At 40.9% G+C, this 27,466-nt stretch overlaps 1 protein-coding gene across 8 annotated transcripts in view; it reads left to right on the top strand.

The window, feature by feature from the left end:
- The window catches only part of KSR2 (kinase suppressor of ras 2), a 481,762-nt gene that overhangs the window by 83,684 nt on the left and 370,612 nt on the right, over positions 1-27,466 (top strand). For all 8 annotated transcript variants that reach the window (XM_056537052.1, XM_056536998.1, XM_056537026.1 and 5 more), the window contains exon 2: positions 726-866. In XM_056537052.1, coding sequence (XP_056393027.1) covers positions 822-866 — 45 coding nt within the window. In that variant the 5' untranslated portion in view covers positions 726-821. The remainder of the gene's footprint in view (positions 1-725; positions 867-27,466) is intronic.

The following is a 27,466-nucleotide window of genomic DNA, read 5'->3' as shown; positions in this document are numbered from 1 at the left end:
GCATTGACGCCTTCCATCAATTTTTCTCTTCCGTCCACACCCAGGGAGATTAGCTACAGTGCCATGGGTTGCAAACTTCTTGATAATGTTGCACACTGTGGACAAAGGCAAATCTAGATCTCTGGAGATGGACCTGTAACCTTGAGATTATTGATATTTTTCCACAATTTTGGTTCTCAAGTCCTCAGACAGTTCTCTTCTCCTCTTTCTGTTGTCCATGCTTAGTGTGACACACACAGACACACAATGCAAAGACTAAGTGAACTTCTCTCCTTTTTATGTGCTTTCAGGTGGGATTTTTATTTTGCCCACACCTGTTACTTGCCCCAGGTGAGTTTAAAGGAGCATCACATGCTTGAAACAATCTTATTTTTCCACAATTTTTAAAGGGTGCCAATAATTTTGTCCAATTGGAGTGACATTTTGTCCAATTTCCTTTTTTTCCTCCCTTTTTTGGTTTAGTTCCAATACACACAAAGGGAATAAACATGTGTATAGCAAAACATGTGTTACAGCAATCCTTTTCTGTGAGAAATACTTCATTTTCCTGAAAAAATTCAGGGGGTGCCAACATTTAAGGCCATGACTGTATACAGAATAGTTATAAACATGACTTTTTGTAGATTATAATGAAATATTTGGAATGCTAGAAGTTTTATTCTGCTCATAAGATGTTCTTTTGATCTTTCCATTATTTAAAAAGTTCTATATTTTTTTTTTTTCAGAGCAAGCTAGTGAAGTACTTCAGTCGACAGCTGTCCTGCAAGAGAAAAGTGGCTTTACAAGAGCGTAATGCAGAGCTAGAAGGATTCCCTCAACTTATGCACTGGTTCAGGATTGTCAACATCCGCAAAGAGGTTATGGAGGTAATGGCAGATTTCACAAAGCCACCACGGACACCACCACTACACACAGACCATCTGTAACCTGACTATAGGCAGTGGCACCAAACCTCACTCTTTTATACACTTAACAGTGTATTGGTGCAGAGTACGTCTTCCAGTCAGGCTCTTCTCGGCAGAAGTCGAGGTACATCCCTTGCAGCCAGAAGGGCTGACAATAACATAGCTTGCTGCTGCCACCACTGCCCACATCAGTGTTTCCCAACCAGAGTGTCAGTGTTTCCCAACCAGGGTGCCTCCAGCTGTTGCAAAACTACAACTCCCAGCATGCCCGGACAGCCAAAGGCTGTCCGGGCATGCTGGGAATTGTAGTTTTGCAACAGCTGGAGGCACCCTGGTTGGGAAGCACTGGCCCATGTGATGTTCAGATGACATGTATATACAAACAGAAGCAAATACATCTCTGAGTAGTCTCTTAGATAAGCATCTGGTTCATTTAAAGGCGTTATCCAGGAACAAACTTTTTATTATATATCAACTGGCTCCAGAAAGTTAAACAGATTTGTAAATTACTTCTATTAAAAAATCTTAATCCTTTCAGTACTTATGAGCTTCTGAAGTTAAGGTTGTTCTTTTCTGTCTAAGTGCTCTCTGATGACACGTGTCTCGGGAAACGCCCAGTTTAGAAGCAAATCCCCATAGCAAACCTCTTCTAAACTGGGCGTTTCCCGAGACACGTGTCATCAGAGAGCACTTAGACAGAAAAGAACAACCTTAACTTCAGAAGCTCATAAGTACTGAAAGGATTAAGATTTTTTTATAGAAGTAATTTACAAATCTGTTTAACTTTCTGGAGCCAGTTGATATATAATAAAAAGTTTGTTCCTGGATAACGCCTTTAAATGAACCAGATATATATATATATATATATATATATGTATATATAAAAAAACCTTTTTTTTCCTGGAATACCCCTTTAAAACAATATGCAAACGTTTTCAGCATACATCCATAGTCCTTGTGCTGTAAGGGAGAACTTACAGTTCAGCCCCCTTACATACCTTTTGTTTGTTTGGATAGAAGAGTGCTTTTTTGTGTGACCAGGCACAACAATACATGTATAGTGCACAGTATATATTATTTTGCAATGATGGTTTATGGTATATAGTTACATCAGTAGGAACATTTTCCAGTCTATAATTCAAACCGATAATATAAATACATTAAGACTAAGGCTAAGTTTCTACTTGTTTTTTTGGGAAAAACGCCAAGAAAAACACCAATTATGCCGCATGGCGTTTTTTCGGCCAAAAAACGCTGCGACCAGATGTTAGCTATAAATCAATGAGAAATCGCAAAATTCTTATTCCACTTGGGGCTTTTCACTTTGCCGTTTTTTAAATCCTTATGGAGTTTTTTCACTCTTTTTTGGCGTTTTTCAGCTCCTTGGCATTTTTCCAAAATCGCAGCATGTTGAGCCACTGGCGATTTATTTTGTCAAAATTGTGGCGTTTTTCTCACATAGAAGTCTATGGGAGTTAAAAAACGCCAAGAAAAACGCCATGTGGTGTTTTTGCAGGCGGTTTTTATTCTCTTTTGCACTTTAGCAATCCAAAAAAGTGATGGAGATACATTTTTTATAAAATTTTGTAGGGTACCATTAAAAAAGAATAATAAAAAAGATACAGTAGTGATGGAAAAAATTGTATTTAACAAATTTGATCTTTTTTTATAACAACATTTTTATTAATTTTTAAACAGGAATCAATTTATGTGTGCGGGCAGGGCAATAAAAATGTAGCCGACAATAATTAAAATGTAGTGTGTGATTTTCACTTTTTTTTCTTTATTTTTTACATTTTTTAGGTAGTACTACTACTACTCCCAGCATGGAACACATTGGAACACAGGTCCGTTGCGATCCTTCTGTATAATTTATAGATGTGGTCGACCCACTTCTATGGTCCCCTGCACTGCCGTATATATACACCTATTCATATTTCCAGATGGTTCCAGCCAATCACAACTCTCTGTGGGAAAAAGGAATATGTGTATATATACGTCAGTGCAGGGGACCATAGAAGAGCGGCCGCCCGCATCTATTCATTATACTGGAGCATCACAGCAATTGTCAGGAGTGACACCCGCTGTGATCTTTCCTGAACTGCAGGTACTACAGCTCCCAGCATGGAGCACACTCTGCTCCATGCTGGGAGCTGTAGTACGTGCATTAAGAGACAGATCGCAACAGGTGTCAGAAGTTAGACTCGCTGTGATATGTCTATTAATGCAGGTACTACAGCTCCCAGCATGGAGCAGAGTGTGCTCCATGTTGGGAGTAGTAGTACCTGCAGTTAAGGACAGATCACAGTGGGTGTCACTTCTGACACGCGATGCGATCGTCCTATCTATTGCAGAGATGCGGAGCGGCTCTTCTGCGCTCCACATCTCTGCACTATACTCCGGCCGGCCAGTGATATGAATAGAACATCACTCATTCGTATTTCTCTCTGAGAGCGGGGATTGGCTGCAACCATTCGGCCAATCCCCACTCTGGGCAGAAAATATGAATATGAGTGATGTTCTATTCACACCACTGGCCGGCCCGGAGTATAATGCAGAGATGCGAGCGCTGTATAGAGCCGCTCCGTACCTCTGCTATATTATGGACGATCGCATCGGGTGTCAGGAGTGACAGCCGGGGCGATATTTCTATTAGTACAGGCACTACTACTCCCATCATGGAACAGTCTGTTTCATGCTGAGAGTAGTAGTATTACCTAAAAAATTAAAAAAATTTAGAAAAAAAAGTGAAACACACACACACTTTATTAATAGTTTATAAAAAATGTGTTATAAAAAAATAAATACTTTTTTTCCCCATCCCTACTGCATCTTTTGCCTGTGGTTAAGGCAGCATGAACCAACTAATAGGTTCCATTTAAAATAAAAGCTTTATGGAAAGTTTAAATTGCATCACTTTTCATTTAGGCTAAGTTTCTACATGTACTATAGCTCCCAGCATGAAACAGAATGTGCTCCATGTTGGGAGTAGTAGCACTTGCAGTTCAGGAAAGATCACAGCGGATGTCCTCCTGTATAATGTATAGATGCGGCCGGCCGCTCTTCTATGTCTCTTTCACTGACGTATATATACAAATATTCATATTTCCCACAGAGAGCTGTGATTGGCTGGAACCATCTGGCCAATCACATCTCTCTGCGGGAAATATGAATAGGTGTATATATACGTCAGTACAGGGAACCATAGGAGAGCAGCCGGCCGCATCTATTCATTATACAAGAGGATTGCAAAGGGCGATCTGTCAATTAGTACAGGTACTACTACTCCCATCATGGAACAGTGTGTTCCATGCTGGGAGTAGTAGTACTATCTAAAAAAATGTAAAAAATAAAGAAAAACTGTGAAAAACGCACACACTACATTACCGGCTACATTTTTAGATCCCTGCCCGCACACATAAATTGATCCCTGTTTAAAAATTTATAAAAATTTTGTAATAAAAAATATATATTTCGTTAGATACAATTTTTTCCATCACTGCTGTATCTTTTTTATTTTTTTTAAATGGTACCCTACAAAATTTTATTAAAAAGGCATCTCCATCACTTTTTTGGATCGCTAAAGTCCAAAAGAGAATAAAAACCGCCTGAAAAAACGCCAAAGTTAAAACCCACATGGCGTTTTTCTTAGTTTTTTTACTCCCATAGACTTCTATGGGAGAAAAACACCACGATTTCAGGGAAAAAAACGCCAGTGGCTCAACATGCTGCGATTTTGCAAAACCGCCAAGGAGCTGAAAAACGCCCCCAAAAAAGTGAAAAAACGCCAAAAGTATTAAAAAAAACTCCAAACTGAAAAACGCCAAGTGGAAAAAGAATTTAGCAATTTCTCATTGATTTACAGCTAACATCTGGCCGCAGCGTTCTTTGGTCGAAAAAACGGCACGCGGCAGAATTGGCGTTTTTCTTGGCATTTAAAATAAATAAATAAAAAACATGCATAAACTTAGCCTCAGACAATGTGGCATCATGGCCTCATGTTGCTTTGTTCCCATTGTCAGTATTATCTCCACCTGATAAGTGATACGTTCCTTGATATGCTATTACCACATGGTCATTGGGTGGAAAGAACCACTGTGGCCTAGTGATCAGGAGCTTTGTTAGAATATACAGCCACACATATGCAATAACTAGGGTCAGAAAAACACCTCTGTTACAATCAAAGCCAATTGCAACACATCACAAGGAAGACTTGTCCCCATCTAAATTATCTTATTATCTATAGAATTTTTAGGATTTTCTGCACTTCGTCATATCGGTTCACACACAACCAGTGGCACACTGACACGTTATAATGACTTTGTCAATGGTTGAAAAACAAGCGATTTAAAGAAAATAGGATGATGTAAATCTGGCTCATAGAATGAGTGGCGCACAGCATGAATGTACATCAATATTGATATCATTTGCAAACAACTCATATAGCACATGTTTTACTAAATGAGGCTGTAAACAGAAAAGATGTGGCAGCCGGATATCTCATGAGTACATATACATAGAAATACGCACCCACTCTGCATGCACTCTCCGCAAAGCTGCTTTAGTCACGTTCTTTCCTGTAAGATGCAGGAGTTATGCCAGAGTCTGGCTACAGTCAGAGAAATATGGCAGGAAATCCTTACAGGATTGTGCGTGGACATAAATCTCTTTTTATGATCTCTGATGCTGTAGCTAGATATTTAGGGAAAGGATCTGTATCTTACTACCCTTGCCTTGAATTGTTGTCACACCCTATGCCTGCCACTCAGTAACTGAGGCACACCTTAAAGGGGTACTCTGGTGGAAAACAAATGTCTTCAAATCAACTGGTGGCAGAAAGTTAACCTCTTAAGGACTTAGGGCGTACCTGTACGCCCTGAGCCCTGTCCCGGTGTGAAAAACGGAAACCCGCATCACACCGGGTCGGTCCCAGCTGCTAACGATAGCCGTACCCTGGGCTAACAGCGCGCGGCACAACGTTGCCGATCGTTGTGCCGCGTGCTGTTAACCCTTAAGACCTGATCAAAGTTGACCGCCGCATCTGAAAACAAAAGTAAACACTTCCCGGCAGCTCAGTCGGGCTGATCGGGACATTGCGATAAAATCTCGATGTTCCGATCAGCTGGGACGCAGGCGGAGGTCTCCTTACCTGACTGCGCAGCGTCTGATCGTTGATTGATTGCTCCAAGCCTGAGCTACAGACTTGAACAATCAAGCCCCTATTTCACTGAACCGTGCAAAGCTATGGCTTTGCAGGGATCAGCATTAGAGATCAGTGTGTGCAGTGTTATAGGTCCCTATCGGAGCTATAACACTGCAAGAAAAGAAGTGAAAAAAAAAAAAGTTAACAAAGGTCATTTAACTTTTAATAAAAGTTTGAATCACCCCCCTTTTCCCATAAAAAAAACTGTGTAAATAAAAATAAAAATTAACATATGTGGTATCGCCACGTGCGTAAATGTCCGAACTATAAAATTATATAATTAATTAAACCACACGGTCAATTGCGTACGCGCAAAAAAATTCCAAAGTCCAAAATAGCGTATTTTAGGTCACTTTTTATATCATAAAAAATGAATAAAAAGCGATCAAAAAGTCAAAAAATCTACACAAAAATTGTACCGATAAAAACTTCAGAACACGCCGCAAAAAATTAGCCCTCATACCGGGCTAAGTTACAGGGGTCAGAAGATGACAATTTTAAACGTATACATTTTCCTGCATGTAGTTATGATTTTTTCCAGAAGTACAACAAAATCAAACCTATACAAGTAGGGTATCATTTTAACTGTATGGACCTACAGAATAAAGATAAGGTGTCATTTTTACCGAAAAATGCACTGCGTAGAAACGGAAGCCCCCAAAAATTACAAAATGAAATTTTTTCTTCAATATTTTCACACAATGATTTTTTTTTCCGTTTCGCCGTGGATTTTCTGGTAAAATGACTAATGTCACTGCAAAGTAGAATTGATGACGCAAAAAATAAGCCATCATATGGAATTTTAGGTGCAAAAGTGAAAGCGTTATGATTTTTAGAAGGTGATGAGGAAAAAATGAAAATGCAAAAACGGAAAAACGCTGAGTCCTTAAGGGGTTAAGGGGTTAAGCAGATTTGAAAATGACTTCTATTTAACCTGTTGGGGACAAAGGGCGTACCTGTACGCCCTTTGCCCGCTCCCCTTCTATAACGCGGCCAGGACCCATGGCTAATAGCGCGCGTCACCGATCGCGGTGACGTGCACTGTTAACCCTTTAGACGCGGCGTTCAAATTTGATCGCTGGGTCTAAAGTTGTTAAAAATCACTTCTGGCAGCTCAGTCAGGCTGATCGAGACCATCGCGGAGAAACTGCGATGTCCTGATCAGCTAGGACGCATCAGGAGCTTCCCTTACCTGCCTCCTTTGCGTCCGAGTCGACTGCCGATAACACTGATCAATGCCGATGAAATGATCTTATGTCGGGGCCATCGTAGGTCGGGGGGGTCACTGTACAGGGTCATTTTTACCCTGCATATTTTTACCCTGCATATTATTGTGTGTGACTGTACTACTGGTTTATTGTTGTGACGTATTGCAGTGACGTTATTCGTCCCTGTGTTACAGTGCCTATATAGTCATCATATATTGTCACACTTGGCTGAATGGCTCTGGTTTATATTGCTGTCTGTGACAATATTACTGACTTTATAGTTGTTACATAGTGCAGCTATGTCATCTGTCACTGTTATAAAGGTGTCTATATAGTGTTCATATACTGTCACACTAGCCTGAATGGCGTATATTGATGTGTGTGACTATATCATTGACTGTATTGTTGTAACATATTGCAGTGACGCTACAAACATCTGTCATCACTATTACTGTGCTGCTGTACTTATATCTAAGGAACATATTTTCTATCTTCTATTTGCTATATACAGTCATGGCCGTAAATGTTGGCACCCCTGAAATTTTTCAAGAAAATTAAGTATTTCTCACAGAAAAGGATTGCAGTAACACATGTTTTGCTATACATATGTTTATTCCCTTTGTGTGTATTGGAACTGAACCAAAAAAGGGAGGAAAAAAAGCAAATTGGACATAATGTCACACCAAACTCCAAAAATGGGCTGGACAAAATTATTGCCACCCTTTCAAAATTGTCTTTGCTTTGTGTGTCTGTGTGTGCCACACTAAGCATGGACAACAGAAAGAGGAGAAGAGAACTGTCTGAGTACTTGAGAACCAAAATTGTGGAAAAATATCAACAATCTCAAGGTTACAAGTCCATCTCCAGAGATCTAGATTTGCCTTTGTCCACAGTGTTCAACATGATCAAGAAGTTTGCAACCCATGGCACTGTAGCTAATCTCCCTGGGCGTGGACAGAAGAGAAAAATTGATGAAAAGTGTCAACGCAGGATAGTCTGGGTGGTAGAAAAGCAACCCCAAACAAGTTCCAAAGATATTTAAGCTGTCCTGCAGGCTCAGGGAGCATCAGTGTCAGCGCGATCTATGTGTCGACATTTAAATGAAATGAAACGCTATGGCAGGAGACCCAGGAGTACCCCACTGCTGACACAGTGACATAAAAAAGCAAGACTACATTTTGCCAAAATTAACTTGAGTAAGCCAAAATCTTTCTGGGAAAACATCTTGTGGACAGATGAGACCAAGATAGAGCTTTTTGGTAAAGCACATCATTCTACTGTTTACCGAAAATGGAATGAGGCCTACAAAGAAAATAACACAGTACCTACAGTGAAATATGGTGGAGTTCAATAATGATTTGGGGTTGTTTTGCTGCCTCTGGCACTGGGTGCCTTGAATGTGTGCAAGGCATCATGAAATCTGAGGATTATCAATGAACTGTACAGCCCAGTGTCAGAAAGCTGGGTTTGTGTCCGAGATCTTGGGTCTTCCAGCAGGACAATGACCCCAAATATACGTCAAAAAGCCCCCAGAAATGGATGGCAACAAAGCACTGGAGAGTTCTGAAGTGGCCAGCAATGAGTCCATATCTAAATCCCATTCAACACCTGTGGAGAGATCTTAAAATTGCTGTTGGGAAAAGGCCCTTCCAATAAGAGAGACCTGGAGCTGTTTGCAAAGGAAGAGTGGTCCAACATTCCGGCTGAGAGGTGTAAGAAGCTTATTGATGGTTATAGGAAGCAACTGATTTCAGTTATTTTTTCCAAAGGGTGTGCAACCAAATATTAAGTTAAGGGTGCCAATCATTTTGTCCAGACCATTTTTGGAGTTTGTTGTGACATTATGTCCAATTAGCTTTTTTTCCTCCCTATTTTGGTTTAGTTCCAATACACAGAAAGAGGGACATTTATCAATGTTTGCTTATGTATTTTTTTTTTTTAGTAATTTTTTCCTTACTTTTTTTGCTTATGTGCGACTTATTTATCAACTGGTTTCAGCCTGTTGATAATTTTCTTTCACGTAAGCAATTTTTCCTTTTTTACTTTGGTAGAAGCTTTTTCTGCTCCATGTTTGAGCTGGAGTAAATTTAGTCAATTTTTAACCCTGTTGCGACTTTTTTTTGCGCAGTTGCAACTGTCGCAGTTAATAAATACCTGACTACCCGCAGTCCATTTAAAAATTATTACTACGTAGTAAATTTTTGAAAAACTTGCTTTTCTCGCTTTCCAGTCAAAATGTCGCACGAAAAATCACTTAGTCGCAGTTGCGAAAATTTTGCGACAGTTATAGTTAAGAAAACCTGACTAAACCCGTTGATAAATGTCCATCAAAGGGAATAAACATGTGTATAGCAAAACAAGTGTTACTGCAATCCTTTTCTGTGAAAAATACTTTATTTTCTAGAAAAATTTACGGCCATGACTGCGTGTGTATACATTGAGACTAATCAGTGTGTGCCTGGGATGTAGACCTTCTCAAAGGCTTAAGCATAATCCTGTATACATCTGTAAACAATCATTTGTACTTTTTCGTACCATTGCTGTTAGAGGTGAGCAAAGTTACATTAATTAGATTCGTCACAAACTTCTCGGCTCGGCAGTTGCTGACTTTATCCTGCATAAATTAGTTCAGCTTTCAGGTGCTCCCGTGGGCTGGAGACTCTCTCCTAGGACTGTATCCACCTTTCCCAGCCCACCGGAGCACCTGAAAGATAAACTAATTTATGCAGGATAAAGTCAGCAACTGCCGAGCCGAGAAGTTTGTGACGAATCGAATCACTGTAACTTCGCTCATCTCTAATTGCTGTATCTGCCATATCCCATATATCTGCACCTGTGTTTGACATTATCTGGGATTACTCCTACATGTAGTTTAAGTGGTATCACTACGTGTTATTGTGATATTTATCTTTCTGGTAAGTACCAGGTGCTTTTTGGTGATCGAATGCCTTGTGACCTTGACTATATTGTGCGCTGCATCCATGTTTATTCTGATGCACTCCTATATGGATCTGGTATAAAATATTCAGTATATCTATATCTTTCTTGTTTACTGGTACTAGTCTATTTAAAGGGGTTGTCCAGGAATAGAAAACCAGAGCTTATTTCTTGCAAAAACAGCACCACCCCTGTCCTCAGGTTCTGTAATGGTATTACAACTTGTCTCTATACACTTCAATTGTATTAAAGGGGTACTCTGGTGGAAAACTTTTTTTTTAAATGAACTGGTGCCAAAAAGCTAAGCAGATTTGTAAATTAATTCAAAAGGGAAAAAGAGGAGCTCCAGCTACACAAAGAATGTATATAAAAAAATAAAGACTTTAATTCATATTGTCTTAAAATCCAAAAAAGGATTTTAAGACAATATGAATTAAAGTCGTATATTTTTTATATACATTTTTGTGGAGCTGGAGTCACTCTTTTTCCCTTTTGGATTGCTTTACTAACCAAGATTATGTTCACCTCCTGTGCTCCCTGCTGCAAGGCACCTTCTCCATTTGAATACAAGCATGGGGTGAGCTGAAAGTTTTTTTTTGTTGTTTTCAAGATTTGTAAATTACTTCTATTAAAAAATCGTAATCCTTCCAGTACTTATCAGCTGCTGTACACTCCACATGAAGTTCTTTTCTTTTTGAAGTTCCTTTCAGTCTGACCACAGTGCTCTCTGCTGACACCTCTGTGCATGTCAGGAACTGTCCAGAGCAGGAGAAAATCCCCATAGCAAACATCTCCTCTGGACAGTTCCTAAAATGGACAAAGGTGTCAGTAAAGAGCACTGTGGTCAGACACAAAGAAGTCCAAGAAGAAGTGAATTTCCTCTGTACTATACAGCCGCTGAGAAGTACTGGAAGGATTAAGATTTTTTTTTAATAGAAGGGATTTACAAATCTGTTTAACTTTTTGGCTCCAGTTGATTTAAAAAAAAATGTTTTCCACAGGTTTAAGCTGCAATACCACACCCAACCTAAGGACAGGTGTGGTGCTGTTTTTGGAAGATATTAGTTCTGGTTTTCTATTACTGGACAAGCCCTTCATTTGTGTATTTGTGCTTTTTGGCCTTTCGCTGACAAGCTTAATATCTTACTCCCAAGCAACACAGGTAGGAAATACTGAGATCTAGTACTGTAAGGTTTGCTATGGGGATTTGCTCCTGCTCTGGACAGTTCCTGACATGGACAGAGGTGTCAGCAGAGAGCACTGTGTTCAGACAGAAAATAAATTGAAAAAGAAAAGAACTTTCTCTGTAGTATACAGCAACTTATAAGTACTGGAAGCATTAATATTTTTAAATAGAAGTAATTTACAAATCTGTTTAACTTTCTGGCACCAGTTGATTTAAAAAAAATGTTTTCCATTGGAGTACCCCTTTAATAAAGAAAACTGCCCCTGACAATCTCACCACTAGGGGTCCTCATTACTACAGGTACACTATTTAGTCCTGCTGCAGCATTAGGCTTGTCCATGAGTCATGGACAAGAGATGACTCATGGACAAGGCTGCATGAGCAGACACACCAATCACCTCCCACCACCACAAGGGAGGGACACCCCCCCCCTTCTCCTGAGAGGATTTCTAACACTGTGAGCTAATGAAAAGAGGGATTTGTATAATAAATATCGGTTATAGAGGCATAAAAACAAGATGTACATGGTCAGGATTAGGTACTGAGTAAGATATTAATTCTTTTTTTGCGTGTGGAATATAACAGGTACACTTTAAAAGGGTTCTGCGATTTAATGTAAAAACAAACTGCTACGTGCAAGAGACTACATAACTTACACTGTACTCACCTCGGCCAATCCAGTGCCACCCCCTCATATCCATTCCAATTTCTCTTTACACTTCCCTGATGACGTTCTACAGGCTCAGTGTGTTATGTATTATGAAATGGTCCAACACAGAGGTCCTGACCTATGTAGATTCCACAGAGCCTTAATACCATATATACTCGAGTATAAGCCGACCCGAATATAAGCCGAGGCCCCTAATTTTACCCCAAAAACCCAGGAAAAGTTATTGACTCGACTATAAGCCTAGGGTGGGAAATACATCATCCCCCCATGTCAACATCCAGACCCCCCGTCATCATCCCCCCCCCCTTCATCATCACCGCCTGTCAATCCCTTCATCAGTCGTCTTCAACCTGCGGACCTCCAGATTTAGCAAAACTACAACTCCCAGCATGCCCGGACAGCCATCGGCTGTCCGGGCATGCTGGGTGTTGTAGTTTTGAAACCTCTGGAGGTCCGCAGGTTGAAGACCACTGCGGCCTTCGTCATCATTCCCCCCCCCCCCTTTTGTTTTGTACTCACCTCCCCTCGGCGGGAAGTTAGGGTGAGCTGATCCGGGCCATCTATGCTGCAGGGACCGTCCGGTGGGGATGGTTAGTCGTCGACTAACCATCCCCACCGGACGGTCCCTGCAGCATAGATGGCCCAGACCAGCTCACCCTAACTTCCCGCCGAGGGGAGGTGAGTACAAAACAAAAGGGGGCGGGGGCTAGATGATGACGAAGGCCACAGTGGTCTTCAACCTGCGGACCTCCAGAGGTTTCAAAACTACAACACCCAGCATGCCCGGACAGCCGATGGCTGTCCGGGCATGCTGGGAGTTGTAGTTTTGCAACATCTGGAGGTCCGCAGGTTGAAGTGACTGATGAAGGGATTGACAGGCGGAGAGTTCACTGGAGTATCAGCCGAGGGGGGCGTTTTCAGCACGAAAAATCGTGCTGAAAAACCTGGCTTATACTCGAGCATATACAGTATTCAGTTTACAAAATAGAGAAAACAAGTGTTATTCTTTTACTGTTTACGTTGATTCTTTTCTTGAGTTACAGTACATAGAAAGTCAACATTTGTGTACATTTTTTTCTGTGTGTACAAAATAGATGTTATCTTATTTAGGTGGCCTAATAAATCTGACTCCCACAATTCTGCAGAAAAACTGACATTTTGGACCAACACTACCAACAGCTTCTTTAGTATGAGATCTTAAAGGGTAGCTCCCACCATCCTATTTTTAATTTTTTTTGCTAGCCCGTTCCCCCCCCCCGCTACGGCACTAGCCCGTTCCCTCCCCCCCCCCCGCCCCGCATACCCCGTTCCCTCATTACACTTGCAGTTACTGCAGAGTCCGGCAGCGGGCGTGCAGGGACAGCGGCGGCAACGAGGCGGCGGCGATGTGCGGGAGGAGTGGCCTCCCAGCCAGTGGCCGGGGAGCCAATGTGCTCACTCCTGCCTGTCTGATTGACAGGCAGGGAGCGAGTGCAGCCTAACTGAAAAAGGACTGATTGCCACTCCAAAATCAGTCCTTTTTCAGTGGCCGGTTTTTAAATGTAAATTAAACCTTTTTAATGAAAAAAAAATTATACAAGTATATTAGAGATATGTTGTAGTACATAAGTACTACAACATATCAAAAAATAAAGTTGGTGACAGTGCCCATTTAAAGGTATTCCAGGAAAAAACTTTTTTTTATATATATCAACTGACTCCAGAAAGTTAAACAGATTTGTAAATTACTTCTATTAAAAAATCTGAATCCTTTCAGTACTTATGAGCTTCTGAAGTTAAGGTTGTTCTTTTCTGTCTAAATCCTCTCTGATGACACCTGTCTCGGGAAACTCCCAGTTTAGAAGAGGTTTACTATGGGGATTTGCTTCAAAACTGGGTGTTTCCCGAGACAGGTGTCATCAGAGAGGACTTAGACAGAAAAGAACAACCTTAACTTCAGAAGCTCATAAGTACTGAAAGGATTAAGATTTTTTAATAGAAGTAATTTACCAATCTGTTTAACTTTCGGAAGCCAGTTGATATATAAAAAAAAGTTTTTTCCTGGATTACCCCTTTAACTTCTGTCCTCTCAGAATCTGGGGCCCACAAAAAAAGGTGGCCTGGTTTAGGTTCTGTTCACACTGTTAGACCTGTCACACAACAGACAGAATTTGCATCCACGTTTACTTTAATCGGGTCTGTCAGAGTTCAGTCATGGAGTCCATTGTTTCGCTGAGAAGAACTCTACAATTAATTCTGACAGGAGTGTGAACGCAGCCTCAGCCGAAGATGTACGAATGATTTTAAATCAGTAAATTAAAATTGACAACAGTAGCCAGAGTTTAATTATGTTTTATTTACTTACAGATATAGCGTCATATTGGTTGTCAGCAACTGAGGCTAAATCTGTGTTTTCTTATTTATTGTACATAAAAAGCTTGTGATTATTTTATTATCAATATTAAAGGGAACGTTCAGAAGAAAATATTTTCAAATCAATTCGTAGCAGAAAGTTATACAGATTTGCTAAATATTTCTATAAAATTTTTTTAAGCTTTCCAGTACTTATCAGCTGCTGCCAATGTGTTGTTAAAGGGGTACTCCACCCCTAGACATCTTATCCGCTATCCAAAGGATAGGGGATAAGATGTCTGATCGCGGGGGTCCAGCTGCTGGGGACCCCCGCAGTATAGCATGCAGCACCCACCTGTATCTGCTTCCGGCAACGCTGGAGGTTCTGGCTCCCGACCACGGGAACGGAAGATCGTGACGTAAGTACTCCGCCCCATGTGACATCACGCCCCGCCCCCTCAATGTAAGTCTATGGGAGGGGGCATGATGACTGTCACGCCCCCTCCCATAGACTTGCATTGAGGGGGCGGGGCGTGACGTCACACTGGGGCGGAGTCGTTCGTCACGATCTTCCGTTCCCGTGGTCGGGAGCCAGAACCTCCAGCGTTGCCCTAAGCAGATACAGGTGGGTGCTGCATGCTATACTGCGGGGGTCCCCAGTGGTAGGACCCCCACGATCAGACATCTTATCCCCTATCCTTTAATTTAATTATGTTTTATTTTCCTAAAGCAGTGTTTCCCAACCAGGCTGCCTCCAGCTTTGGCAAAATTACAACTCCCAGCATGCCCGGACAGCCTCCGGCTGTCCGGGCATGCTGGGAGTTGTAGTTTTGCCACAGCTGGAGGCACCTTGATTGGGAAGCACTGTCCTAAAGTAATGTGACTCCAAGATCTATGGCTTTCCTTCAAAGTTTGAGTTTCAGCCAAACTTTTATTTCTCCTCTATTTTGCCCATGAATACATTCCTTGTGTCGCACCAGCATCATTTGCCATTGATGATATTGATGGTTTGTAATTGATCAGAAATGAGATATCTACCTTGGCACAATGAGATAGAGAACCACAGACAAGGGAATGGCAGGTAGATCACATTTCATATTCACAGCTTATATTCCATGGGCAAGTAGCTTCATATTTGAGTAACAAAACAATATCATTATTGGGAACAGAAGACGTAATAACAGTGGAGTGTTGTGTTTCCAACCTTGTAATAACAATACAAGTTCATGCCGGAAAATTATTTTTTAGGAAATGTGAAAATGTTGCTTGTTTTAGATAATGGGCCATGGAAGTTTATGGACTGTAAAATGTTTTATTCTAATGATTCTGAAACAAGCACATTGCAGACAGACATCAAGCATCTGTGCCGGAGCAGTAACAATTGGAAACTTCAAGGGAATGAGCTTTATCTACCACTAGGTGGTGCTGTTTGGCTGGGATAAGGCCTTACTTTCTGCTAGTGGTGAATTGTTTGACTGTATAGGGAAGGGCCTGTTCACATTTGCGTTGTGACTTCTTTATGTAACAGCAGCATTGGCACACTGCAAGATCTATTGTATAAAGCCCCAATGACATAATGGGGTCCATTGCGGTCCTGTTGTGGGGTCTGTTGCTTTCTCTTTGAGGAAAAGCACCAAAGACTGAGACTCAGTTGCACATGTGAACAATGGCATAGTTTTTATTACAGAAGCTGTATATACATATATATATATATATTTTTTTTTTTGTTATATTTATTGTTTTTTTGTTTTTTTTGCGTAGTACTAGTACCTGCCAGGTATGCACCTAGGGGAGTGTTTTCCAAACAGCGTGTTTCCAGCTGGAGCAAAACTACAACTCCCAGCATGCCAGGCATTAGCAACAGTGTGAAAAACACTGACCTAGTGGTTTGTTAAAGGGGTATTCCAGGAAAAAACTTGTTTTTATAAATTAACTGGCTCCAGAAAGTTAAACAGATTTGAAAAATTACTTCTATTAAAAAATCTTAATCCTTCCAATAATTATCAGCTGCGGAAGCTTCTACTCTGGACAGTTCCCGAGACATGTGTCATCAGAGAGCACTTGGACAGAAAAGAACAACTTAACTTCAGCAGCTCATAAGTACTGAAAAGATTAAGATTTTTTAATAGAAGTAATTTACAAATCTGTTTAACTTTCTGGAGGCAGTTGATATATATATATATATATATATATATATATATATATATATATATATATATATAAAAGTTTTTTCCTGGATAACCCCTTCAATTTATGCATTAAAAGGATTATTTCGAGTGAACAACTTATCACCTATCTACGGTATAATTGGTGAATGTCTGGCAGAAAATGACCATTGAGACCCCCTCCCATCAGTAGAACAGGTGTCCCTTGTCTCCTAAGGCTTTGTTTAATTTCTGTCCAGAATTCCACGGAAGAATTCCGCTGGAAATACCGATGTAATTTACCGCCTATTGATTCAGACAGCAGAATTTCCGCTTTCCAAAAAAATATAAAACCAGTGGTGACATCCCATGGTGACATCCCATTGAAGTCAATGGGGCTTAAATGTCAGCAGAATTCTGTGTTTTGAGAACACAGAAATTCTGCTGCAATTCCGATGCAATTCCGTTCAGCAAGCTTAGCTTTGTGAACAGGTGCGGACTGATAACACTCTGGGCCCCGGACCAAATAAAGCAAGGACCTCCTGTGAGGCTCCGCCCCTTGTCACAACTCTGCCATGCCCTTATCCCACCCAAATCCCTCCTCATGCCCCACCCCTACACACAAAATAAAATTATATAGATACATATATTTAAAACACGTTAACGTAGGTGAGATAATTTTCCATGAATAATAATACCAGTATACAAGGAGGAAATATATACCACCACACAATGACTGAATAGATACCACCATACTGTACTGAATAAAACCACTATACACAGTGCCCACATAGCAATAGATACCAGCTGTACAAAGGATCTGTATACCATATAAGTGATCTTATAAGTGGCCTGACCTAACATCCCGCCCCACCTTATGCTATCGTCCTCATTGTCTATGAAAAAAAATATGAAAACACAGGACAAGAAAAACATGAGCTCTTTAGTTTAATGAGGAAGGAAAGAGGAGTATTATTACCATAAATAATAAATATTACCACTATACTTTTACTGACCAAATGCTGTATACTAAGACCACTATTACCAATAATACCAGTATGCAAGTGAGAATAATACCGCCACATCATGACCACTACCAATACCTCTACAGAGTGACCACTGAACAGAGACCAATATCCCCTAAACAAAGTCCATATAGTGGTGACCCCAGCTCTACACAAATGCCGCAGACCATGTAAGTAATTACACTGCAGTTACATTTACCGACTCACAGGAGGCATCTTCTTGAAGTCGTTCTCTTTCCTTTTCTACTCTAGTCTTGCTCAGACCGTCATGAAGTCTTCTTCCAACCATTACTCGTATTCACAGAATCTTCCGGACAACAAACATATTAGGCATCACACTTTTTCAGCACATTCCCCACCTGTTTTCTACCCTCAGTGCCCCAAATGATTCCTCCCTTGGTGCCCTGCATAGTATAAGGGAGGAAGTATGTGTGTTGGGGAAAAGGGTAGGGGATTGGGTGGTGGTGGATAGGTAATTTTCCCTCCCCTATTAGTTAGATTCCCCCAGTGAATAGGTAGGGAATTCCCCCTATAAGGTAGAAGCTCCCATTAGGTTGGTAATGCCCCGAGTAGGTAGGTAGTAGGGTATGCCCCTAGTAGGTAGGTACCAGATAATGCCCCCAGTGGGTAGGTTGTAGGTGATGCCCCCAAGTAGGTAGTATGTAATGTCCCCAGGTAGGTAATAGGTAATGCCCCAAATAGGTAGGCAGTAGGTAATGCCTCAAGTAGATAATGCCTGAGGTAAGCAATGCCCCCAGTAGATAGTGCCCCCCGGTAGGTAATGCCCCCAGTAGGTAATTCCATCAGTAGTTAGTGACCCCAGGCAGGTAATGCCCTCAGTAGATAGTGCCACTCCAGTAGGTAGCGCCCCCAGTAGGTAATGATCCCAGTAGATAGTGCCCCCCTAGGTAGGTAGTGCCCCTAGTAGGTAGTTCCCTCAGTAGTTAGTGCCCCCAGGTAGGTCATGCCTCCAGTAAGTAGTTCCTCAGACAGGTATTGCCCCAGGTAAGTAATGTGGTTACCGCTGGCAGCCCCTTTGCTGATTTTAGAGGGCCAGCAGCCTGTCCTAGTAAACCGTTTTCACGAGCAGAGAACTCTTTAAACCCGGTTGGTCCCGGTTGCCATAGGCAGCCAGGACCCACGGCTAATGCCGGCCACCGCCAATCAGGCCGATGCCTGGTATTAACCCTTTAGACGCCATGATCAAAGTTGATTGCGGCATCTAAAATGCAGGGTTAACGGTGCCGGTAGCTGACTGGATGGCGGGCGGGTCCTCACCTACCTCCTCGCCGTCTGATCGGTCTTCTGCTGCTCCAAGCTTGAGATGCATGCTGGATCAGTAGAGCGCCGATAATACTGATCAATGCTATTGAACAGTGACCAGCATTGAACAGTGTATGCAATCAGAAGATTGCATGGTATAGCTAAAATAAAAATGAAGTGTAAAAAAAAAAAAAAAAATTATAAAAGTGAATTAACTCCTTCCCTAATGAAAGTTTGAAATCGCCTCCTCTTTTCCCATTTTTTAAAATAAAATGTAAAAAAAAAAAGACCAGGGCGCAAAAAATGTGCCCTCATATAGCCCCGTATGCGAAAATAAAAAGGTGATAGGGTTCAGAAGATGACAATTTTAAACATATATGTGCATGTAGGTATAATTTTTGAAAGTAGGAAAATAAAATAATTTGGGTATCTTTGTGACCTACATAATTTGGGTATCTTTGTGACCGTATGGATCTACAGAATAAAGATAAGGTGTCATTTTTACCTAATATGACACTGTGTAAAAACGGAAGCCCCCAAAATTGACAAAATTGCATTTTTTTTCAATTTCACCCCCACAAATATATATATGTTTTTGTTTTGTCGGAGATTTTTTTTTATTAAATCATTAATGTCATTACAAATTACAATTGGTGACACAAAAAACAAGCCCTTATATGGGTCTGTAGGTGCAAAACTGAAAGCATTAGGATTTTTAGGGGATGAGGGAAAAGCAAAAGTACAAAAATGAAATGAAAACCTGGTTCTTAAAGGGGTACGCAAGCCCTGAGACATCTTATACCCTATCCAAAGGATAGGGGATAAGATGTCTCACCGCTGGGGACCCCCTCAATCTTGTATTCGCCACCCACCTGTTTGAGCTGCACGCCACGGTGCCAGCTCACAAACCGCCAGGTGGCGACCACGGGGCCAGAGTATTGTGACGTCATGACTCCGCCTCCGTATGATGTAACCCCCCCGCCCCCGCTATCCAAGTCTATGGAAGGGGGCTTTGCGGCCGCGTCCTCTGCTCTCAAAAAAAAAAAACAGTGCTGCAGCAGCGGGCCCCCTTTTAGGCTCGAGTGCCCCACGATCAGTCCGTCCCTTCTGTGCTGCATCTGCTGCAGGGGGGTACAGCAGGGGCCCAGGCCTCTTACTGGGGTACTGGCTGTACCCGGCCGGGCCCTCGGACCACGTCTGAATGGTCTGGATGGTCAGTCCGCCCCGTGTGTGAACATAGCTTGCTGGACTGCTGCTTTATTCACTTGCTGTAGACTGATGGTTACAGCACTCGCCTACTTTCATAATTGCTAGGGGTCCAATCGGTCAGATACTTGTTAGCTATCGTGTGAATAGGTGATAATTTATAATTTTGTCATAAGCATTTTGAGTTAAGTTCACACGTCGGAAAATTTTCACACGCCTTTTATTTTATGTGCAAATTTTTTTGTCCATTATCGGAAAATAAATTCCCACATTTGTTTTTTACACCTGTAAGCAAAACTATGCACTTAAAATAAAATACATTGGTACATTTTCTGATGTATGAATTTAGCCTTCCATCATAGAAGCAGAACTATAAAATTCATGGTGTTGATGGATCCTTCAAATGGCGGAAACACACGGCGCCCGACAGACCTCATTGATTATAATGGAGTCCATCAGGTTTCCATAATTGTATCAGGCATTTTACCAGACACAATAGCGCTGCTTTCAGTGCCAGGATTTCTGCTGGAATCTGTGACAGAGGCCGCTAATGGAACCCCCAATGCAGATGTGAACAGGCCTTGTCCTAATGCGTTGTAAATGAGACCCCCTCATGACTGTCCTATTAATATCTGGTAACTGAGCATATTATCGTGTACTATGGCAGCGCAGAACAACTGTTTCTGTTTGAACGCTTTTATTCTGACACTGAAGTCCTTTCCTAATGCTAGGTTGTATTTCTGGACACATACACAGAAATGTAGCAGAGCAGTGTTTTTCAGGTATAACAATAATGCAGCCCAGGGAGTTGACTGTAAAAAAATGAATAGGACCAATGGCTTAGTGCTTTACTTATGGACGTGACTGCATAATTATAGAGCAATTATAGAGAGAGACTACTGCCCAATCCCCTAAAAGCATGTGCTTGGCTTTATCGTCTGATACCAGTTACAGTTAGCCATGAGGTTTCCGCCATTATGGTCAATAGGCTGAATGGCGGGTCTGGTCATAAGCCCTGTTATCATGCAGAACAGCACAGCTTGTGGCCATTACCGCTCCCAAAGGAGAGGCAGGCGTCATGGATAAAGGGTAGATAATCTTTACTTTAGTTTGGCGCAAATTGAACCTCAGGCATTTTGGTTTGGCCAAACCTGTTAAAATAACATCAGCCACATGGAAGAAAGGAGAAGGAAGAAGGATCACATGACCTCAATGTAGCCCATAAAGCTCTGCCAGTCGATCGTGTAGGGGTGATGCCAGAGCCACTATAAAAGCCTAAGCATGTAGCTTCAGCAGCCATTTAAGGGATAGCAGGTGTTAGGAGAGGGGTTTGTGTCACTTTAGTGCACGTTGTAGGATACCATTCCTTTTGATGCTCCTCAAAAATGTAATCATTTTTTGACTGCTTGTAAATAGCCATTGCTTCTTCATTTTCCAGGCACAAGACTTGCTGCTACTCCCAAAAAGGGGTAATTTTTGGATCACTTGGAAAAATCCATTGCTTTTTCCATTACCTCTGGGCACGAAGTATCACTGGCAGGCATCTGCCTCCAAAAATCTATAATTCCGCTAGTGCAGTGTGTTTTTAACCCCTTAAGGACCAGGCCATTTTTCATTTTTGCACTTTTGTTTTTTCCTCCTCCCCTTCTAAAAATCATAACGCTTTCAATTTTGCACCTACAGACCCATATGATGGCTTCTTTTTTCTGCCACCAATTGTAATTTGTAATGATATCAGTCATTTCACCACAAAATCTATGGCGAAACAAAAAAAAAAGTGAACATATATTTGTGGGACAAAATTGAAAAAAAACAAAACGCCATTTTGTAACTTTTGGGGGCTTTCAATTCCAACACAGTGCACTTTTTGATAAAAATGACCCCTTATCTTTATTCTGTAGGTCCATGCGAATAAAATGATACCCTACTTATATAGGTTTGATTTTGTTTTACTTCTTTTAAAAAATGATAACTATTTGTACGAAAATTTGCATGTTTAAAAATTTCCTCTTCCGACCCCTATAACTTTTTTGTTTTTCTGTAGACAGGTATGGGAAGGCCGCTTTTTTTGCGACGTGATCTGTAGTTTTTATCGATACCAATTTTGTTTTGATGGGACTTTTTGATCACTTTTTATACATTTTTTAAAGGTAGACAAAGTGACCAAAAATACGCAATTCTGGACTTTGGTATTTTTTTAACGAAAATACCATTAACTGTGCGGTTAAAGTAACATTACATTTTTATAGTTTGGACATTTACACATGCGGCAATACCACATATGTTTATTTTTGTTTATGAGAAAAGGGAGGTGATTCAAGATTTTATTAGGGAAGCGGTTAAGGGGGTATTCTAGAATAAAAAAATTTTTATATCAACTGGCTCCAGAAAGTTAAACAGATTTATAAATTACTTCTATTAAAAAAATCTTAATCCTTCCACTAATTATCAGCTGCTGAAGTTGAGTTGTTCTTTTCTGCCTGGTAACAGTGCTCTCTTCTGACATCTCTGCTTGTCTCGGGAACTGCACAGAGTAGAAGAGGTTTGCTATGAGGATTTGCTTCTACTCTGCACAGTTCCGGTCAGGTGTCATCAGAGAGCACTTAGACAGAAAAGAACAACTCAACTTCATCAGCTCATAAGTACTGAAAAGATTAAGATTTTTTAATAGAAGTAATATACAAATCTGTTTAACTTTCTGGAGCCAGTTGATATATAAAAAAAAGTTTTTTCCTGGATAACCACTTGAAATCACTTTTATTAACTGAGCAGTAATATATTGACTCTTCATAGTAGGACATCAAATTATCATATCACATGGCTTCAATTCCAAAATACTTACTAACACTAACCAAAACTGTGCATACGGTTTATGTATGTATTGCTAGAAACCATAAGCTTAAAGGGGTATTTCAGCATAAGTGTCTGATTTTGGGGGGTCTGACCTCTCGGACCCCCAGGATCTCCAGAACATGGCCTCATCCATCCCTGCTACATGGAGTGGTGTGTCAGCATTGTCTATGGAAGCACCATACATACCGGAGTACAGTGCCGGGATATCTCACTTAATGCAGCTCTAGATGGTGTGCCACTTATCCTGTAAACTGTAGATAGGGGATATTTTTTTGTTGCTTTTTGTATCTGTTACTTTCATGTAGATTCCCCTGAATGTTAAATATATAATATATGGCACTATCATCTCTTTCCCAATTGCTGCTCAATTAAAAATAGTTGCTGTTAAACCCCCAACTGATTACTAGTATGGGGTCCTGTGCCCCCTATTTGACTAAAGCAGCAGTTGACCATATCTGCAGCCGTTCTGTTCAAAGTCTACATAGAGATGGCGGTCTTATGTTAGTGGAGCAGCAGTGCACATTCTTCATCGCTGGCCTATTCAGGTGCATGGGGGTCTCAGCAACCAGCGAATACATGATAACTTACTATAACTGGACTACTCCTTTAGTCGCTTAGGGTATCTTCAATCTTTCAGAAATCTGTGAGGATTTAGGTTATGCATTTAGGTTTAGGATTTAGCATTTAACATTCTGCATTCTGCATTCATTGCAAGCATTGCAGCTGAGGTTCTGTGGTGCAAATGAAAAAAAAGATTTCTTTTTTTAAACAGTTTTTTGCTGTGTTTTTCATATGACATTGTACCATGTACAGTGAAGGAAAAAAGTATTTGATCCCCTTTGTCCACTGAAAAAGAAATGATCAGTCTATAATTTTAAAGGGGTACACCGGTGCTGAGCATTCGAACAAATTATTCTGAATGCTTGGAGACGGCACCGGGGCTCATGATGTCATTGGCACGCCCCCTCGTGATGTTGCCACGCCCTCTCCCATAGACTTAAATTGAGGGGGTGGGGCGTGACGTCACGAGGGGGCCAGGGCCATGATGTCACGAGCCCCGACACCAGCTCCAAGCATTCAGAACAATTTGTTCCAAAGGCTCAGCACCCGAGTACCCCTTTAATGGTAGGTTTATTGAAACAGCAAAAAAAAAAAGGAAAGGATAATCACAACACCTCCCTTCCCTCAGAAAAACGCATTTCAAATAAGTTATGAATTAATTAGCATTCTACGTTTTTGTATTTGATTCCCTATAAATCAGAAAGATCTCTGGCTCACCGGGGTCTTTTATACAGGTAACAAACTGTATGAAGTTTCCAATGAACCTCTAAATCACTCAGACGTTTTTTGGCAAACTAGTCTTGCATGGAGCTTCTGAGTCCAACCAAGTGAGATTGACATGTATTTTGTGTTTCTCCCATTTGGGAATAATTGCGTCCATTTTTGTAAACCACCAAGCTGCTTGGTGATGGTCTTGCAGCCCATTTAAGTCTTCTGTAGGTCTACAATCCTGTCCCTCACATCCTAAGACATCTCTTTGGTCTTGGTGGAATCTTCTGTGGACAGGTGTCTTTTATACATGTAACAAGATGAGGTTAGGAGTGCTCCCTATAAGATTGATAGGGGATCAAAAACTTATTTCACTGAGTAAAATGCAAATCAATTCATAACTTATTTGAAATGCGTTTTCCTAATTTTTGGTTGTTGTTCTCTCACTGTTAAAATAAACCTGGAAATACAATTCTAGGAACAAGGAACAAAATCAGCAGGGGATCAAATAATTATTTCCTTTACTGTACTGTATTTCTACTACAATTGATTGTTATCATTGCTTTAAAAAGCCCACATGGTGGCAGTGTTGTAGCATGTAAAGTAAAAGTTACTTAATATTGTAACTCGCATTAGATTGAATTGTGGATCCTGCCTAATTTACATAGTTACATTGGAAAGACAAAACCTAACACCTGTCATTGCAATGGGGCCAAGACACAGTGAGCCCAACAGTCTAACAAATAAAATAAAAAAATTATATATTACAGTCATGGCCGAAAATGTTTGCACCCTTGAAATTTTTCTAGAAAATGAAGTATTTCTCACAGAAAAGGGTTGCAGTAACACATGTTTTGCTATACACATGTGTATTCCCTTTGTGAGTATTGGCACTAAACCAAAAAAGGGAGTGAAAAAAGCAAATTGGACATAATGTCACACCAAACTCCAAAAATGGGCTGGACTAAATTATTGGCACCCTTTCAAAATTGTGAAAAATTAAGATTGTTTCAAGCACGTGATGCTCCTGGGGCAAGTAACAGGTGTGGGCAATATAAAAATCACACCTGATCGCAGATAAAAAGGAGAGAAGGTTACTTAGTCTTTGCATTGTGTGTCTGTGTGTGCCACACTAAGCATGGACAACAGAAAGAGGAGAAGAGAACTGTCTGAGGATTTGAGAACCAAAATCGTGGAAAAATATCAACAATCTCAAGGTTACAATTCCATCTCCAGAGATCTAGATTTGCCTTTGTCAACAGTGCGCAACATTATCAAGAAGTTTGCAACCCATGGCACTGTAGCTAATCTCCCTGGGCGTGGACAGAAGAGAAAAATTGATGAAAGGTGTCAACGCAGGATTGTCCGGATGGTGGATAAGCAGCCCCAAACAAGTTCCAAAGATATTCAAGCTGTCCTGCAGGCTTAGGGAGCATCGGTGTCAGCGTGAACTATCCGTCGACATTTAAATTAAATGAAACGCTATGGCAGGAGACCCAGGAGGACCCCACTGCTGACACAGAGACCTAAAAAAGCTAGACTAGATGTTGCCAAAGTGAACTTGTGTAAGCCAAAATCCTTCTGGGAAAACATCTTGTGGACAGATAAGACCAAAATAGAGCTTTTTGGTAAAGCACATCATTCTACGGTTTACCGAAAATGGAATGAGGCCTGCAAAGAAAAGAACACCGTACCTACAGTGAAATATGGTGGAGGTTCATTGATGTTTTGGGGTTGTTTTGCGGCCTCTGGCACTGGGTGCCTTGAATGTGTGTGTGCAAGGCATCATGAAATCTGAGGATTGCCAATGGATTTTGGGTTGCACTGTACAGCCCAGTGTCAGAAAGCTGAGTTTGCGTCCGAGATCTTAGGTCTTCCAGCAGGACAATGACTCCAAACATATGTCAAAAAGCACCCAGAAATGGATGGCAACAAAGTGCTGGAGAGTTCTGAAGTAGCCAACAATGAGTATATCTGCCATGTATGTATATCTACCAATCTGAAGAAGGGGTTTGTACAGCCAGAAATGTGTTATTCCACTTCCATGACTTGGTTGTGATGTTCCTTTAGATACCTGAGCGCCTTTGTGAAGGTCACCTTTTTCTTGCCAAACCTAAAACATAAAGGGGTATTTTTTAAGACTGATGTTTTAAAGGTTGCTGTAGCAAGATTCTCTGCATGTATTATTATTATTATTATTATCATCTCAACTAACATACTTAAACTGGTAGGGCAGATCATGTTAAGTATTTCTTTGCAAATACATACATTTAGAAAATGTGCCTCATTCTCCTGATATTCCTGCTGCTTTCCTCCATGGTTGAAGTCATTTTTTATTAATAAACTGATCACAATTTTTTTTGGAATTGCCTGTCACATGGAGGGGAGTTGTATGAAAACACAGTGACCATTTAATGCAAATAAAAGCTCAGGAGTGGTGACAGGTCTTTTTTGAAGGGAATCTGTCACTAAGATGATGCTGCACTTTCTATGTGCAGCATTATCTAGTTATAAAGATGTGGAACAGAGCAGTGTATTACTTGCAGGGGAAGGAACACCATGCTTTGCCCACCAGCTGCTCTAGGCAGACAGTTGCCAGTCAGCAGATTTTAGGCAGGGGGAGCAGTTTCTCATGAATAATGAGCACTACCGAGCATGCGCACATAATGGAGAGGACTAGTGTGTAGTGCTTGGTGTCCTTCATATCCATGATATCTCCAATTTTAAAGGACTCATGACCAGGTTATACTTCCCTCTGATAGGACAGCATAAACCTAATGATAGTATCTCTGTAATACCAACTAAACTATGTGTGCACAGTGGAGTTAGGCTTTAGTATTTGCCCAGAACTCCTCATGTCCTCTTAAAGATGTTATCCTATTACCTTTAAATTGATTGCTTATCCTTAATATATTAATGGTAATTCCATTGATATTAGATTGGTGAGGTCCAGCTCTCTGCACCCCTGCTGATCATCTGTTTAAAGCAGCCACAGCACCCTGTGGAGCGCCGTGTACCAGTCATTTTTCAACAGGCACAGCTTGTACTTTATGGTATTACAGCTCATTCTCATTCACTTGCATGGGACAAAGTTTTCTCCACACAGTTGGACTCAGATAACTACTTTAATGAGCTGACTCTATGTCTATATTTTATTCTTTAACAAGTGAGAAATGATAGGTAGGCCGGTAAGATAGGAAGGCTTTTTGAAAGTTCTGTACCTTTGAGAGTGGTGATAAAGCAGATGCTTTCAGCAAGCAATTAGT

This window comes from Hyla sarda, chromosome 1 (genome assembly GCF_029499605.1).
Source record: "Hyla sarda isolate aHylSar1 chromosome 1, aHylSar1.hap1, whole genome shotgun sequence".
Classification (NCBI taxonomy): Eukaryota; Metazoa; Chordata; class Amphibia; order Anura; family Hylidae; genus Hyla; species Hyla sarda.
This window is presented reverse-complemented; position numbering and strand designations above follow the sequence as displayed.